The 16,612-nt window shown below is 45.7% G+C and overlaps 1 protein-coding gene across 1 annotated transcript in view; it reads right to left on the bottom strand.

Annotated features, from left to right (window-relative positions):
* The window catches only part of T265_04177 (hypothetical protein), a gene marked incomplete at both ends in the record, with an annotated part of 27,247 nt that overhangs the window by 6,705 nt on the left and 3,930 nt on the right, over window positions 1–16,612 (bottom strand). Inside the window, 4 exons of the mRNA XM_009168859.1 lie at window positions 594–942; window positions 6,339–6,676; window positions 10,146–10,322; window positions 10,360–10,637. Of these exons, the coding sequence (XP_009167123.1) occupies window positions 594–942; window positions 6,339–6,676; window positions 10,146–10,322; window positions 10,360–10,637 (1,142 nt within the window). The remainder of the gene's footprint in view (window positions 1–593; window positions 943–6,338; window positions 6,677–10,145; window positions 10,323–10,359; window positions 10,638–16,612) is intronic.

Genomic DNA, 16,612 nt, shown 5'->3' with positions numbered 1-16,612 from the left:
CAAGAATGGGATAAACATAGTCGGTGTGTTGAACGATTACAATGATAATGAGTACTATCCATGACCTTTCAAACATTGTACCATATAAAACACGAGATGGCCTTGGCGCAGCACATTTGGTCGAAAATATCACACACGAAGTTCGCTGGAATTCGGTTGTCTCCCGTGAACACCAACTTAGTTTGCAAACGAGCCTATTTCGCCCATGTCAAGCAGACCGTGAAGACGCAGGCTTCCACCAGGAGAATACACCCTGAGATCTACCGTAAAAAGTCCGGGAGTTGTTACAAGCTATTTCTTAACGTGTCCAGGAATTACATGTAAGCGCTTAATAATTTACCGTTAAGTTTCTACTCGCCAGTATGGTCTATGGTATTCAGACAGAGATCCGGACTTATTCGATACAGGATAAAATCAAGAAAGATGAGCATGACTGTTCAACGTAAGAAATAAGTGCAATGTTTCACAGTGACGAGGGATTCAACTGACCTGTCTCTGCCCGGTGATGTGGGGTCAGTGTAAAAGAAACTCAGCCTTTAGGATTAGCATGGTTTGCATGAACGACAAAAAAGGGGGTCCACACAAAGACGAACCTTAGGAAAAGGGATCTTCGGGTCTGGTCGAACAGATTGGATGACAAAGGGTTCGTGTAACAGACAGTAGAGGACACCAGTTCGCTCTGTCTTTCGTATACCATCCAAAGATATGTTCATTCCGACAGAGTCTTCTTTGCGCTGTTCTTCGTACGCGTCAACTCGGTGAGGACGGTAGCTAGGACCATCAACCTCAGTATTATCAACACATGCGTCCCCGTCCACATTGATAATACCACCGGTGGGGCTAAGTCCAAGAGTAGGGTTGATAGCTTTGTCCACTGGGTGCGTCAGAGTGGCCAAGCAAGTCCAATTGAAATTGATCAGTATGCGACACTTCTGATCATAGCTTCGAATTGCACAAATGAGGGTGGAAAGGTGTCATGATTTCAGAAATTCAACAAGTTACTAGATAAGTAAGACTGCCTTATTTTATGCGACCAAGCAGATGAAGCTAAACGACAAACCATGCAAGACGTACAGGAGGAATTGAAAAAGCTTTAAAAAGGAGCAGTGCCGCCCCACGTGTAACATGCGGAACTCACAAGATAACCAAATCACACGTAGCGTGCTTTTCATTGGTTAACGCAGATAATTGAGCAGAGTGTTAGAGTATCCGAAAGGAGCAAAGTTGTGTTGTGCCGTTAGCCTTGTTGTGAAACCTACCACGGCTTATCCGCATGCATCATTCGCCAAAGAATGCATATGCTATATTTGGAGTGGGGTTGGATCATCCAATAAGTTAGGTGTACTTACCCTGTGACGTCGAATTCACATTGACAAATTGCACTTTTTCACCAAAGGGTCATGTCGCATGACGCCGTACGCTACTCCCGTTTTTCAGGCCTTGCAAATTCAGTCATCCCACTGGACAGCGCAGTACACCGCACTCCCTGTTTAAGTATTCAGTTTAATACACCAGTGGAAACAAACTAGCTGAGACGGACAAGGAGACCTGGTATGGCGAGTTTAGGCATTCGGAAGTGAAGAAATCCATATACAAGCTTTATTTGCGACTGACGATAGCAGTGAACCATCAGGATGCGAGAAAACGGATTGGAGTGGTTTTACCAATAAGGACCGCCCGTGAATTGGTCAACATTTTTCATTCTGGAGTGTAAACAAACACTCGACTTTGTGACAACCGAATGGCCCGTTGATCATTCAGCTGAATTTTGAAGAAACCAGTTATGTTAGTTTCCCGCGCCCCCACAGTGAGTAATGGATGTAAGATGCTGATTGGGCCAACATACTGAGTTCTTTCGTGCAATTTCATTACATGGAATGTGTACTAGACACCACTTTCGTTGGAATTGGAATCACTCTGTTGCTTTATCATTCACTACCTCACCTCCAACTTGGGTTAGAAGAATAACAAAAAACTGTAGCTACCATAAGGAGAAAACCAATATAAGAACCGATCTGAAAGTGGAGTTATTGGGCCATGATCGGCATAACCAGTTAGGGTTTTTCTGTACCGAAACTTCACCGAACAAATTGTAATTGAGCGACATCGCGCAGGTTCAACTGACATTCAGGGACGGAATAGTTCCCTTTACGCCCATCAGCGCCTGCAGTTAATCAGAACGCGCCTACAGTTTTGCGGTTAAACAGCATAACGTTATGGCACTACTGCAACTGCCTCTTCCTAGCAGTTAAGCTGACGCTCAAATGGTTTGCCGAAACATCACATTAAACCGACGGGAAATGACCACAGTAGATAAGCCTTCGACGAGAATAAACAGCCTGAACGCTTAACACTGGTCGTGCGTTAAATTTCACCAACGTTGACTTAGGAGGGACTAGTCATAGGCTCTTCCCGGGCACTGGTCGCGGAAGAAAGCTTAACCTATGTCTCTCTTTGAGTTGAGTAATACACAGTCGCTGCTGTGTTACCAGACACTGCAACGGCGATCTGTGACCTCACGACCAACAACTGAAAACATGACGCGATGGTCGGGGGTGGGTTGCAGGGGTCTGCGGGCTACACCATAGGAAATTTGTTTCTCCAAGGTACAACAATTCCAAGAAAGTAAAAGGGAATCAGCTAGATAGCAACTACGAGGTAATCCGGAGGCGAAGTCGCACTTTTTTCCGTGGGAAGAAAGTGAGACATGACCTCCAGAAAAGAAGCAATTTCCTCCAAAAAGGACCGGTTAGTTCAGCTGTAGCACTCTTTCGGTACCTAGATGCCGTGACACCCGAAGGAAGCGCGAAGGCTGGGATACTGTCAAGCCTAGACAGGAGAAGTCGAGATGTAGAGGATCTTCCGGTCAGTAAATTGGTTCTCCGACTACTGAGCCGTCTCACCCTCTGAAAAGGACCGATTAGAAACGATAGGCCCAAAAGATTGAACAATCCGATCATTGGAACGCTGATGGTGACTTTAGGTGCGCTGTTCAGTAGAGCCGAAATATTGTTGGAGCCAGCAGTTCGGTGCTACCGGAATGACACGTTCTGCACGAAGTAGAATGATATACCGAAATCTCCATCTCAGCATCCTCGGATTAGACAAGACGCCACAGCCAAGTGAGTCAGACGTTTTAGTCATTGGCACAGGGTGGGGCTCCTCGGGAGGACTTTGACACTAGCTGCTTCGCGGGCCAGGATTTTGAGTGGGAAACACGGTGTGTGGGGGGGGGGAGGGCTACTTTTACCACACAACTGAGAAGTATAAAAATTTATCGGGGTTCGGACAACCACGGAAGAATTTTCCAGCCTACCACACACTACTCAATTTCCACATGCATCTCTCCCAGCATTTCTTTTTTAGGACCTGAACACCCCAGAGTCTTCAACTTCATGATATCCTTAACCTTAAATAAATCGACCAGCAAGCTACGCATTCAGAAGTTCGAAGCTTGGGGTGCGTTGTACCTTGTAAATTCGAATGCAATGTCTGATCAGCATTACCAGCTGAGATTCAATGGTGATACTAATGCCCGAATACAAACAGCAAGCTGGAGTTGGATTGGTCTTCACTTCTGAAGTAGATAAAACATAACTGATTAGATTCATGTTAACAGCCGGCAGTGTGGTGTCAGCTTACTTACAAAGAGTGAAGTGTCTCAACACCGACTCAACAGACATGCATCGCTCCTTGTACGGAAGCTGGGTCGTTCAGCTGTAGCATCCTTTTCGGTGTCTAGCTGCCATGCCACCAGAAGGAAGCACGAGAGCTGGGATACTGCCAGGTCACCCAAACCTAGACAGGGGAAGTCAAGAAGCAGAGGTTGGGTTAGAACCACAGAAGCTACTTCCGATTTCAGCATCAGTGCTTTCTATGATGCTTTGTCGGGCCTTCTATGCCGAACATGGAATCCCGGCATTATACTCCCGGCTAGATTGGACCCAATGTGCGCCAAGTTCTTGTGACAGAATGCTCATTTACAGTCTGTACTTAACTGGCAAAGCAAAAGACGACACCATGTCCGAATCAGCCATGAACGCAAAGACAACACGTCGCAATTAGATACGAACGTCGGCACAGAGTGACCGACTGTCGCTAGTTTTGGAGCCACAATCTGGACTCAGATCCAACTGTTATCTGTGTTGGCTGCCAAATATCGTTTGCTCAGAGAACATCCGATCACAGTTACTACAAAATGGATGACAAACTGATGTTCCAAGGTTGGTTTTCGATAAAAGGAGGGTTTGTAGTGACCAGAGACGGTTACCGTTGGGAAAATGGCCTACCGAAGAAGATGCATATGAGACCTCGATTTCTGACTGTCGCTACCTCGGTAAAGCTGACTGGACGCATCGGCAATGAGATGGTAGGCAGACGCCAATGGACGGCCGTGAAGCAGCGGTGTTGAAGACTGCTGTCATGCTGTCGGTGATGATGAATGGACCTAATGCGGGCCTAGTTGATAGGGTGAAAATGGACAGCTTCTTAGGCCATATCCTTCAAACGCCGAGTGACCGCTGAATCGAAGGTTATTTGCAAAGCTCCAACCAACCTAGAAATGGGTGGGTGGTCAGCTGATGACACAATTTTGAGCCATGAAAGTCATCATTAAATCAGTAAGAAACAGAGGACGGTTTACACTGAGTTAATGATCAGATTAGCACTTCACGAGTGGTTGGGAACTCTCAGATACAGTTACATGTCGCAGTCAGCAGACAGGTCGTATCCATAAGATGGTTGGCGTACACAAGGGAGCAGCCATTTACAGTTTCACTCCCTATAGCCCCCGAAAAACCGCCCGCATTTGTCCTCCCATCTTGATTATCTGGCTGTTTATTTTTATCCCAACTTCACAGTAGCACGAGTCCGTTTCCTATAGGTCTCTGGATCACCAAAGTCGAGTGAGAGGTAATGATACAGTCAGCTCAACCACTATCCTTGCACCTTGAATTCGTGCTTCTGATAAACAGCCCACAGATATGTCAACCGAGTCCAGTGTGGAGGCAAGAGCACCATGTTGTAGAGTTTGCTTCAGAGTGCGCACATTAAAAGCAGTCAGATAAACTGGGCGTCGAGGCTTGAAGATTGAATTCGAGACGTCTGAGGCTGACAGCGCCGACTGACATGCAGACATTGCGGCCAAAATCGATGTAAGACGAACGCGGTAGTTAGTTCTAATGGGCCCACACGGACGGTGTTATTAATGGAAAGGGGGAGATGGAATAAGACGTTTGTGAAAAAGGAAGAAGGGAGAAAGCAGCAGTGGTCTGTTTTCGCTTACTCACCCTGCTGTATGCAGAAATTAAGTCGATTCAGCTGACGACACTATGCGATGATCAATGTGGTATGAGATTACGTCTGGCTGTATAGTCGCATCTTCATTACAGGCGTGACTGTGGATTCTCGTAGCTTTCTAACCACACCCGCTCAATACCATTGAACAACCGAAACGAAAAGATCCTGCAGTAGTTTGTGTATTCCTGCAAGAAAGTGAAGTGATGAAGTAGTTCGCACAAGTCACTCTCCATCATCTGTGGGGTGAGCATCGACTGAGAATCCGTCATGCAATTGTGCTTCTTCCAGACCTAAGTGTCCAACATGGACGTTTATATCACCCGACAGAACGAAAGTGCCCGCCCTTCCGCAGTGGCAAAAGGGCTCAATAAAACTCATCTTTCTCAGCTCTAGAACCACAGTCTGTTGGAACATATGCTTACAGAACGAACGAGCGTCGTTCACCAAATTAGGCTGGACTGATCATATTGGAAACTTATCCAATAAAACACTTTCAACCTTGAAGCTGTCTGAAACTCCCAAGTAATAGGCGACAACAGCCGCTGCGTCAGGATCGCCAGAGTGAGATAAGACTAATCTTTGGAAAATCCGAAGTCATTCTGGGCCGTTTAAGTGCATGAAAGAACTGAGATCTTGTAGGCGCACTTGGGAAACACGATACACGTTGAACGAAAGAGAAATCGAAGTTTCAGCCAGGGATGCCTGCTAATCAATTTGGAAGCTGTAATATGAACTGGATATTTTGAGTTCACTTAATGAGTATTTGGGTTTATTGTACCGGCCGGCAGTTTAGATGAAGAACAAGTCAGGTAACTGGCACCTAGCTGGACGATAGTGGTGTGATTGAAGAATAATAGCAAAGCATGGATAAGGGACGGTGAATGAAGAGCGCCAAGGTCGAGAGTGGACTGATCAACGAACAGTAAATTTTTTTCCAAGAATAGAGCTGGAGGTGGAGAAAAATACAGCATTACAGTAGAATGACACTGAAATGAACGCAGATAGCGCCAAACCATGATAAACAACCGTTTTCCACTAACCTCCCGATACCCAGCAGTTCCCCCGTCGGAGACCAACACACCGACTTTATACCCAGCAGATCTTGTCCTGTTTCATATGCACTATACGACCGTATATGACGAAGATCCATAGTGTAGACCGCTACCCGGTAGCGCAAACATTCATCCCAAATCACAATGAAACGGCCATCAGGTGACCACAACAGACCAACAGCATCCTGCGTGTCCAACTGGATGTTGCGTACCAGGGTCCAGTCGCGCTCACAGTCCAGTAAACTGAGATGGTCTTTGAACTGGCGACGTTCCAAGAGAGCGAGATACCGACCACCAGGCGAGAAGCCGAGATTATTTTCACAAGCCTGAGGTCAACGCAGCATAGAAAGTACATGATGAAGCGCCAGAAGACTGATAAGTTCGGAATGATAAGTTCAAAATCTAACCCTACCAGGTAACGGTGTATACTACCGATGTAACATGCAAGAAGCTGTGGTCTGACGTCCAAGCTCTGCCCCCACATCTCATGAAAGCTGAAAGTTACTACAGAAATTAATGGACCTCTTTGCAGCGTTCTTTTACTATTGTTTAATGTTTAATGAACGTCCAGAAAAGCTCAAGGAGACACTTGAGAATGTTCGCTCTTCAAAAACTCAGCAGATCCGATGTTTACTCTTGTGTCTAATGGCCTGTAGCCGCAAGATGTCTCAGTTGTTAGGATGCGAATTTACTGGCCGGAAGATCCGTGGTTCGAACCCGACATCTGCATCTGTCGGGCCGATTGTAGAAAGCTACTGTTATCCAACATACTGATACTAGACATCTTTCGAAAGATGTATGCAACGTCTCCGAAACACGCACACAAGACCCCAGTTAGGTTATATACCTCAGGGGGAACCCGTATTACTGCACACTGTTCGAAATTTGGTTATCCTGATGAAGTGGTTCGCGGTACCAATAGCGTGGAAGTTGTACCTAGCCTCAGGACTGAGTGCACTTTACTGAGCTGGATCGTATTGTTCGAGTGGGTGGCCCAGGTAAGGCCAGTACATGTCGACGGTGTAAGCGGTGTTTAAGTATTGTGCACAAAAACGTTCCAACAGGCGGTACTGAAAGGCTGAGGAAGATAGTCTCATTGGGATTTGTCACGTCTGCTTGAGTCATAAAAAAGTAGACATCATGATTCTGGCATGTGACATAAATGCACATGTCGGCCGACGAATTCCGAAAGAAGCTCATCTTGGTGACTGATTCGGAATCGATACTCAGCACCCAGATACCAGACACCAAAGTATTCGGTTATTTTTTGGCCATGTTGTCTTGAAATCGCTAACAACGTCGCCGAACGAGGTGGAACATGTGAAAATAAGCTGCTTGTGAAAAGCGTGAATACAATACACGCAAGGCCACTCAGTTCTCCACCTGCAGGGTTTTAGTGGCTCAACAATACCATGCGCGTTGGTTGGAAAGCTTCCAAAACTAAACCGGTACGACGACAGTTTGTAGTTTGATTAGAAAAAGGTGAAATAAATAGGACTCAAGGTTGCTGAAACCGTCTGACGATGCCGTTTGTACACCTTAATGAACACCAGATCTCATTGCGATTAGTCGTCCTCACAAATACCAGGAATACCATAACAGCAACAAACGAATGTTAGGGCATGAGCAATTCTCTCAGAAACCGAATGGCGGAGAGTGGATTGACAAAGAGAACTGGTAGAAGGCGACAGTCCGGGAATGGAGAAAACGCTTATAACGGGGAACAGTCACGCTCCATTCCGTCTAAAACGATCAACTCGTCGGAAAAGGGTGAATGTTAGCATACGAAAAGGACGATAATGCAGATTTGATCACCGAAGAATAGTTAATCCGGCTCCCATCAGCTTATCTTCCAGAAGGAACCAGAATGGAACAGCGACATAAGATGTCCAATTACAACTTAAGATAATTATCTTAAGTTGGTCGGTCCACGAGAATCAAGCTGGGATTCACCTAGTCCGAAATTTTATTGATTATATTTTCACATTGCTACAAGTACCCGAGCTGAGCCACTTTTTTCAACGATCAATGATGTTAGTTTTCTCTGACCAAAAGGCTGCAGTTGGCTCCGTTGATCGTTAGACACTATGTCAGTGTCTGGGACGATAGACGTCGGTTATTAATTTTTTCCCTTATGAAGAATCTACATGCATCTTCCTGTGGATCAATACGCATCTACAGAAAACTCTCGCATTCGCCACATCCACTGGTGTCAGGCAAGGCAGTCCTTTGTCAACCCTAATTTCCAACTTCGTAGTGCTGCTAGGTTCTTTATATGCGCCTTTACTTGAGGATCGAAATACTCTCGTGATATTTGCCTACAGACATTAGGTATACTGACGATATACCTATCCCTCAATAAGACCTTTGGAAAATGCAAACTGCTTTAAACAACCCTAATGATTCTGCCGCACGGTTCGGTGAGTTTCACATCTGCAAAGTGCTAATGAAAGAATGGGTGTAATCAAACCCAAATCTCATGTGTGTAGAGGAAGCGACCGATGTGTTAGGTAAATTAGCTCATCTTAGCAGCTGCACAGGTCCCGGCAGACTGGTAAAGAGTGAAATCACTTCCCGAACTGGAGGGGGACTAGGGCGGCTTTATCTGACATTTGCGTCACCGACGACATCCGGTTGACTGTCGAAGATGGAGTGACACTAATACGGTTCGATATCGCACATGAATCAGAGATGTGTCCGGGGCGTAAAGATCTTAAGACTGTTTGATCATGGGTTCCTTCGAGGCATTCCGTGCACATGGTAGGAACATCGAGTCAGTACTGCTGAGGTAAACCGGATGGTAACTCTCCCTTGATAGATCAACTGGTCATACTCTATAGATCAAGCAATGTACTTGTGTAAAAGGGATCGTCTGCTCCAAGAAAGTCACCTTTCTTCATCCACCTGTCAGACGCAGTCAAGCCAAAAGCCGTGGTCATGGAGCACGAAAACCTTTACCAATTAACTAGGTCTTGCTGGAAGTTAGTATCGCCCGGGATGGTGGCTCCTGGATGACAAAAGAATGGCTAGTGACTATGATAGATGTGGTTGCTACCTGGTAAATGATGATGCTACATCAAAGCTATTGCCTCTCACTCCCTGCCAGCGCGTGGCTATCATTCTCTGACGCCCCATCCATGGTGAAATTACAGTAGCTAGAGGTAATGTACTGTAGGGTCTATAGTTGAAAAACTGAACTGAAATGACAGGTAAGAATCAGGCTGTTGCAAGTGGACACACCCAAACTTTGAATCTATACCAATAAACTTCCAGAGCGGACTATTAAACGGAATCACACATCCAAACTGCCGCACAGCTCACAGTGGCACGCTTTAAGGCCAGTAATCTTAATTCACAAGTAACTACTCAAAGGATCGGGCCGGTGATCAATACGGCATAATTGGCTGAGTATAGGAGTTCAACAGCTAGTTGTAATCCAGTACCGGACGAATGCCAGTTGCCGGTGGCACTAGCAGAAATCGCTTAAATTTATACCATGGTTCTGCTGATTACACGTCAATAAGACGCAAATTATGAACTCGACACACTCGCTCGACAAACTTAGTAATCTGTGGTGGTAGTTCTGCCGGGAACACTAGTCTTCAAGAATGAGACCTATAACTGGCATTACTATTAATTTGGGACAACAATCGGTAGACTCTTCCGTTCAGAAGTATATTGGAGTAGCCAAACTGTGATAGCTACAAAGCCAACCAAATCACTATCATAATATAACCCCTATCAAGTCACGTGATAAAAGGGAACATGATATGAAGACAAATGCAGTAAACTCACCTTAACGTATTTCAAATAAGAAATTGAAACCTCAGACAAAGACCAAACGGTGACTCTGAGGTGGAAGTCGCTAATGGTTAGAAAGTGGCGGCTATCCGGAGCCCAAGTAGCCGACAGTAAGCCTATAGGTCCCTCATCGACCCTGCATTTCCACTCAGGGTTTTCAATGGACAAAATCTGAAGCAAGTTTTAACCATGAAAGATTAAACAGTACTTGAGTAGTCCCCCGTTTCCGTAGAACACATAAGATGAATAGGGAATCTGGAGACCACGAAAACTGACTAACAACATCGATGCAGGTGAAGGTTCGTGAGACCTGAACAGCAGATATGGTTCGCAGAGTGATCCTATTATGGGAAGCAGACGCCACATAACTGCAATCAGGGGAAATACTGACAAGTCCCACAGATCCTTTAACTGGAACAGAAAAATTCATAGCTGCTGCCTCATAGATATGTACATCACTGAGGTTCACAACAGATACGTCAAAAGCTGGAAAGGACAATATCCGTAAATATTCGGTAATTTTGTCGTCGACTGGCAAAATGGACAACCTAACGACTGACAAAAGGTGCATTAAATCAAACAATCGACGTTGTAGAGATCACACAATATAAAGTGGGTAGTGTTTTAACTAATAGGCTACTGGTAGTGGTTCAGGTCTTAAAAAACAATGGTTAATTAAAATGAAACCCAAAACATCTGCAATCAAGATGGAGGGGAAAGAAACACCAGAATGCGACAAGAATAATGAACGCTTATGCGGTTACGGCATAACCATTTTATCGAGGGATCCAATTGTAGCTGAGCCACCTAAAAGATCTCTTGTACGAGTGTCGGGGATTATGTGTTTAAGCTTCTATCATCCCATGGGTCAGTTCAGTTAGGTTCAGTTTGTCAACTATACACTATGCACCAAATATAAGGTGATTACAGCCGCTACAGTTTTGGTCACCGGTGTCATGATTTTTGTACGCTTGTTATTATACTCACCGTATAAACTAGTCGTGAACCTTTGTATGTACATTTCAGCTCATCCACACTTGTTCTTAGACAAGTAAAACGTTGCTTATCCTTGAAAACCTGGGGTCTACTCTAACTCGGACACATTCTAAACAACTTAAGAGGAAAATGAGGGAGCGTGAGAATTGTATCCAGCGTCTGAGGTGATGACATAATTAGTTAGTTCGGGAAACTGGACGTCTACGCATTGAAGGCGACAGCTTCAATGCACCTGGCACGCAGATACCGGTAATTCGAGCGTCACCACACATGCGAAGTGTGGGGTAATGGTCATCAGCAATATTTGCTTGGAGAAGTGTATAGCTGGGTAGAGAACAAACTTCACTAGCGATAAACATACGGCGAGGCAACCAAAGTTCGAGATAGCTCAGTGTCTGAGGTGCGAACTTATCGACCGGAAGTTAGGAGGCTCGCATTCTCAGTATCTCGTCAATCTAGGCTTGGTCAACCTGGCAGTATCTCAACCCTCGTGCTTCTTTCGGGTGGTGGCAGAAAAGCATCGAAAGGGTGTTACAGCCGAATGACTTGTTTTTTTATTTACCCACGGCAACTGGGATGACTGCGTGAATGGATTAACTATAAAGGGTTACACCGAAGCGTGGTGGTGAACTTAAGAGTAGTTAACACCAACATCGACAGCACATCAGTATTCAGCACTGATGCTTCGCTGCCGTAGTATTGTTAACCAACAAAATCAGTTTGGTTCTCAGAAGCTTGAGAGATAAGAACAAGGTCACCACACATCCCAATGTTACTAATGGTAATGGTCTAATGGTAAGAAATAATCGTCCAGCCGTACATTTCGGTACGTAGCTGTCAAACCACTCAGAGTAAGCACAGGAGCTGGGATAACTCTAGGTAGCCAAAGCTTAAACAGGAGCAGTCGCGATGCTGATGATGGGTTCGAATCCCGAAATTTCCTCTTAGTAAACTCGCGCTTCAAGCACTGAGATAAATCAAGCACAGAAACGAGTGCATGAGGAAATGGTATGGCGCTAGCCTATCTCAAGCAAACTCAGATGCCTACACCTCCAGGCACCCAATCGGACAATCTGGAAAGCAACTGAAAGCACGAACGCCAATGACCTCGATTATCCGTCAACTCTTGCAATGTCCATAGCCTAAAGTGGATCGTGGGGGCCACACACTAGAAAGCCGACAGCACCAACAACATAAACTCATCGGAATCTCAGAACATCTCGGTTGACGATGTTTCGGTATGCGTAGCACATGGTCCGGTCACAACAGTTGACGGTGCTGGATTTTTACCGCAAATGAAGTTCCTGCTGCTCACCCACACCTGAATTCCAACTACCTCGTTAAGAATTCGTCGACACTATCCGATGTCAGGAACACTTCAAAAACCTGGAGATACCTCAACCGAGGATACGTCATTCCATCATATGACAATACAGTCCTTACTGTACTCTGGAACACACGACCCTTGAGATCCCATGATGTGCTTTTGACGCCGCAAGTTACATATCTTGAAGGACACGATCCGGGGCACCTGCGATTCGTGCACTGCATGCCTTGTTGGTCGGACGTTTGAGTTATAGTATCAAGGTGAGCTGTTTCAACTAAATCTCCCGCCCTCGGCCCGAGCAACCGAAAGGCTCATTTGCTCACAGTACTTTTCTACCAAGATCCCTCTTTAAACTCTAGCCAACAATACAAAAAACAGCCGGATCATTTCATCTTCAGCTATCCGGCCGATATGTCTTATGCGCTCCGCCACACATTAACAATAAAACAAACACCTTTTTCTAAATCAACAAGATACTTTTTACATAGAAGCAAACAGGATATTCTTTCCTAGGCCCTCAAAATTAATGTGTTGTCTCTGAAACACGCATACAAGACCCAGGAGCGGTCATACACACGGAAACGCCAACGACGAGATCAATTTTTTTACATTCCACTCTTCATATGTTCAGTGATCTAGAAACGATGGGTCGCGGAACGTCATAATCATATCGACCGATGCTTCACTGCCGTAAGTCACGGAACGTGACTTGGGGGTTGCAATCAACACCAGAACTGAACGAGCTTTGCTTGATTGAATTCCAGTGAACAGTCCGGTTATCCAAAGCAACCAAGCAAAATCTTGCTTGACACGGAAACCGGTGCATGTATGTATTATCGGTAATTTCCCAAAGGATTACAGCTTTGACGCTCATAAGGATGGTTTGTATCCAGATTTATCAGGCCTCATTCGTCAAGCAAGAATGAGTGACAATGTGAACTTTGCGGGAGTTACGGACGCCCAAATTGGCTGTCTGAGAACAGAAAAACCACAGGTAGAGATGATGCAACGATGCTGTGGGTTATATTGGCTGGAACACAGTTCCTGAAGGTTCAACCATGCCAGGAAGACCAACAGGGAGCGGTTCGACGAATAACGGTCAGTCCCCGTACTGCGAAAACTCGTATTACGATGGAGTCGTACTGTCCCTTGTCGTGGGAGTGTGAAAGCGGTAAGGTACTCTCCCAGGCAATCAGCAGGCCCACATTCATGGAAGCAGCGAGACTGTCTTCTCCAAGGAAGGACGAGTTAGAAAACGTTTCCTCTAAGAACCTTACACTCCGATCGCCAAGAAATCGACCCTGATCGCCGGCGTATTATTCAGTACGGTCAAAATATATTTGAGAACAAAGAGTCTGGTGCCGCTCAAAAGGCAACCGTTATGCGCGGCTGCATTAGGAGTAGAAAAGCAATGTCTTCGAGTTAGGCCGGCTCCTTGCAACCAAGTGGATAAGGCTACTGAGTCGTTGGCTCTGGGAAGAGTCCCACAAGAAAATCCCAATAACTACTTTCTCCCGGTTCAGACATTTGAGCAAGAGGCTAGAAGAGGAGTCCCAGAACAAACCCCCCACACCTACTACTGTCTTGGGGGTTAGACTTGAGTCAGAGGCTCATGCTGGAGTACCTCAAGAAAACCCCCTTCCTCCGCCCGGGCGATCGAGGAGTATCATCGCCTTTGTCGTTCATGGCGAGAATAGACCAGATATTACGAGGATAGATACCGAAAAGGATTTGGGCATTTGGTATTTACAAACGCCCTTCTCATTGCACCATGAAACAATCGGCTCAAAAGATATTCGCCGTTCTACGGATGATTCGAAACCTTCCCCCGTATTACTCATATGAATCTCCAGATACCCTAAGGGGCCTATGTCAAACGGCTTCTTGAGTATGCGAACTCAGGGCGCAAGAAAGGNCCCCCTTCCTCCGCCCGGGCGATCGAGGATTATCATTTGCCTGCATAGTTCTTTGCCCACCGACATCTCCTCCCAGCCACAAGCGAACAAAACAGGTCATATAACTGTAATCTGTATGACCCGTGTGTCTTAAACACCCCGCTACGCACTTACAATAAACGAAACCACAGGCCTATTAGCCCCACTAGTGTATGGTGCCAGGTGATGAAACACATTCTGAAGTGGGCCATCCTAACTCATCTCGGCACTAACAACTCGAAATACACAGTGCAACACGGATTCCTCCCAAATCGTTCTTGCGTGAAGATACGCTCGTATGCGTGGACAGTTTAAACCAAGCTAAGGACAAAGGACTCATAACACAAGCCATGTTTTTCGACTTCTCAAAGGCATTCGATCAAGTTCCAAACATCCCGCTGTTCCACAAACTCAAGCCTTACGGGATTCAAGGGGAGATTCTGTGCTGGATTAAGGCGTTTCTATTGGACAGAACATTCTGACGGAAAGTAGGTTCGACTTAGTCATCTTCGACAACCGTATCCATTGAAGTTCCTCAAGAATGCGTTTTGAGACCATCCCTATCTCTGGTCTACATCAACAACCTTCCAGATGTTCACCCAAGTCCATTTCTACATTTTGCACATGACTTGAAATCCTGAGGTCCAAATGCGAGTGCGCTCTAAATGGATGTGGAAGCTGCAAAGCAGTGGTCGTTAGACTGGCAACTTCCCGCAAATGACAAAAAGTGCGTCCATGTAATTTAGGGGAAAAAAATCAGCGAACGCCTTTGTCGTTCATGGCGAGAATAGACCAGATATTACGAGGATAGATACCGAAAAGGATTTGGGCATTTGGTTTTTACAAACGCCCTTCTCATTGCACCATGAAACAATCGGCTCAAAAGATATTCGCCGTTCTACGGATGATTCGAAACCTTCCCCCGTATTACTCATATGAATCTCCAGATACCCTAAGGGGCCTATGTCAAACGGCTTCTTGAGTATGCGAACTCAGGGCGCAAGAAAGGCGTAACCCCCATTGACGGTATCCAACAGACTGCTACGAAAATGGTTGCCGGTTTGTCAGGAAGGTCAGATTCCTGAAAGCAACCCCAGCACGTCCGGAACCTACTGAAGCCCTAGTACCCCACTAAAATCTCAATATGAAAGCCGGCAAGCACACAGGCCAGTCAATCATTCGACCAATTCAGCAAAAGCAGATAAGTGTTCAGACACGCCACATAAGCACGACAGACGCTGATGGGTGTTTACTAAACGCCTATTAAACAGCCAGGATCAATGTCAAAAAGCGCCGTTAGAGTGCGAGGCCGTAGTAGCTTTTGCACTCGCACGCTCGCTTGTTCGCAATAAAGCTGTTACGTTACTTGTCGGCGTCTCTTTACGGTACTAGGCAGTGGATCGGGACCAGCAGTCAGAAAAACACAGCTGATTTTAAAACGTGTCTCGTGGTACTTAGCCTATTTCCCCTGGAGTATCGCTGCCTCCGACCTAATAGTCACTTATGCTCTGTGTGAACAAGGTTTGTCACTGTTGGCCCAATTAACACAAAGCCGGAACATGGTAAGAAGATCTTAAAGCTCAGAGCACACACCCGACACAGGAAGCCTGGGCGAAAGCCGCTACACTGCGGTGTCCAATCAGTGTATCAATCCGTGAATCCTGAAGCTGCTGCTCCGCCTGCTACGACAGAAGGTACGAAAGCTTGAGATTGCCTCAAGTGGAGGGGGAGACCTTGGTTATTGAGTTACCTGGATATCTTTTTCACAATTTTCGAGTGGACCCATCGTGATGAGGCAAGAACTATTGAGCCAAGACTGCTTGCTTCTGATTCGCCTAAATTCCGACCAATTAGAGTATGCCCTCTTCTTGTAGGTAGATACGCAATGGAGGATTTCTACATGAATAGATGCCAATGCTTTGGAGTACTCTCACCTTAGAAACTCATGTCTTTTTGCTATGGACGTCTGCCTAATTGTCTACTCGAAACTGGTGTTGAGCAACTTTTGCACTGAAGTTTCAGTGCCGCAAAACCACGATGCTAATTCACTTTCAGCCTTCGTGTTAGTAATAGAGAAGGGTGATTAATGAAGGTATGGTGATCCTTCTGACCATTGTACTTTGGTACTTTCTTTGAAACTTATCATTACTCAAGTTGCACCACTTTCTATCTCTCACTAAAATCTCAGCTTATTCCTCTTCTCT

The sequence above is a fragment of the Opisthorchis viverrini genome (genome assembly GCF_000715545.1).
Source record: "Opisthorchis viverrini unplaced genomic scaffold opera_v5_66, whole genome shotgun sequence".
NCBI classification, from domain to species: domain Eukaryota; kingdom Metazoa; phylum Platyhelminthes; class Trematoda; order Opisthorchiida; family Opisthorchiidae; genus Opisthorchis; species Opisthorchis viverrini.
This window is presented reverse-complemented; position numbering and strand designations above follow the sequence as displayed.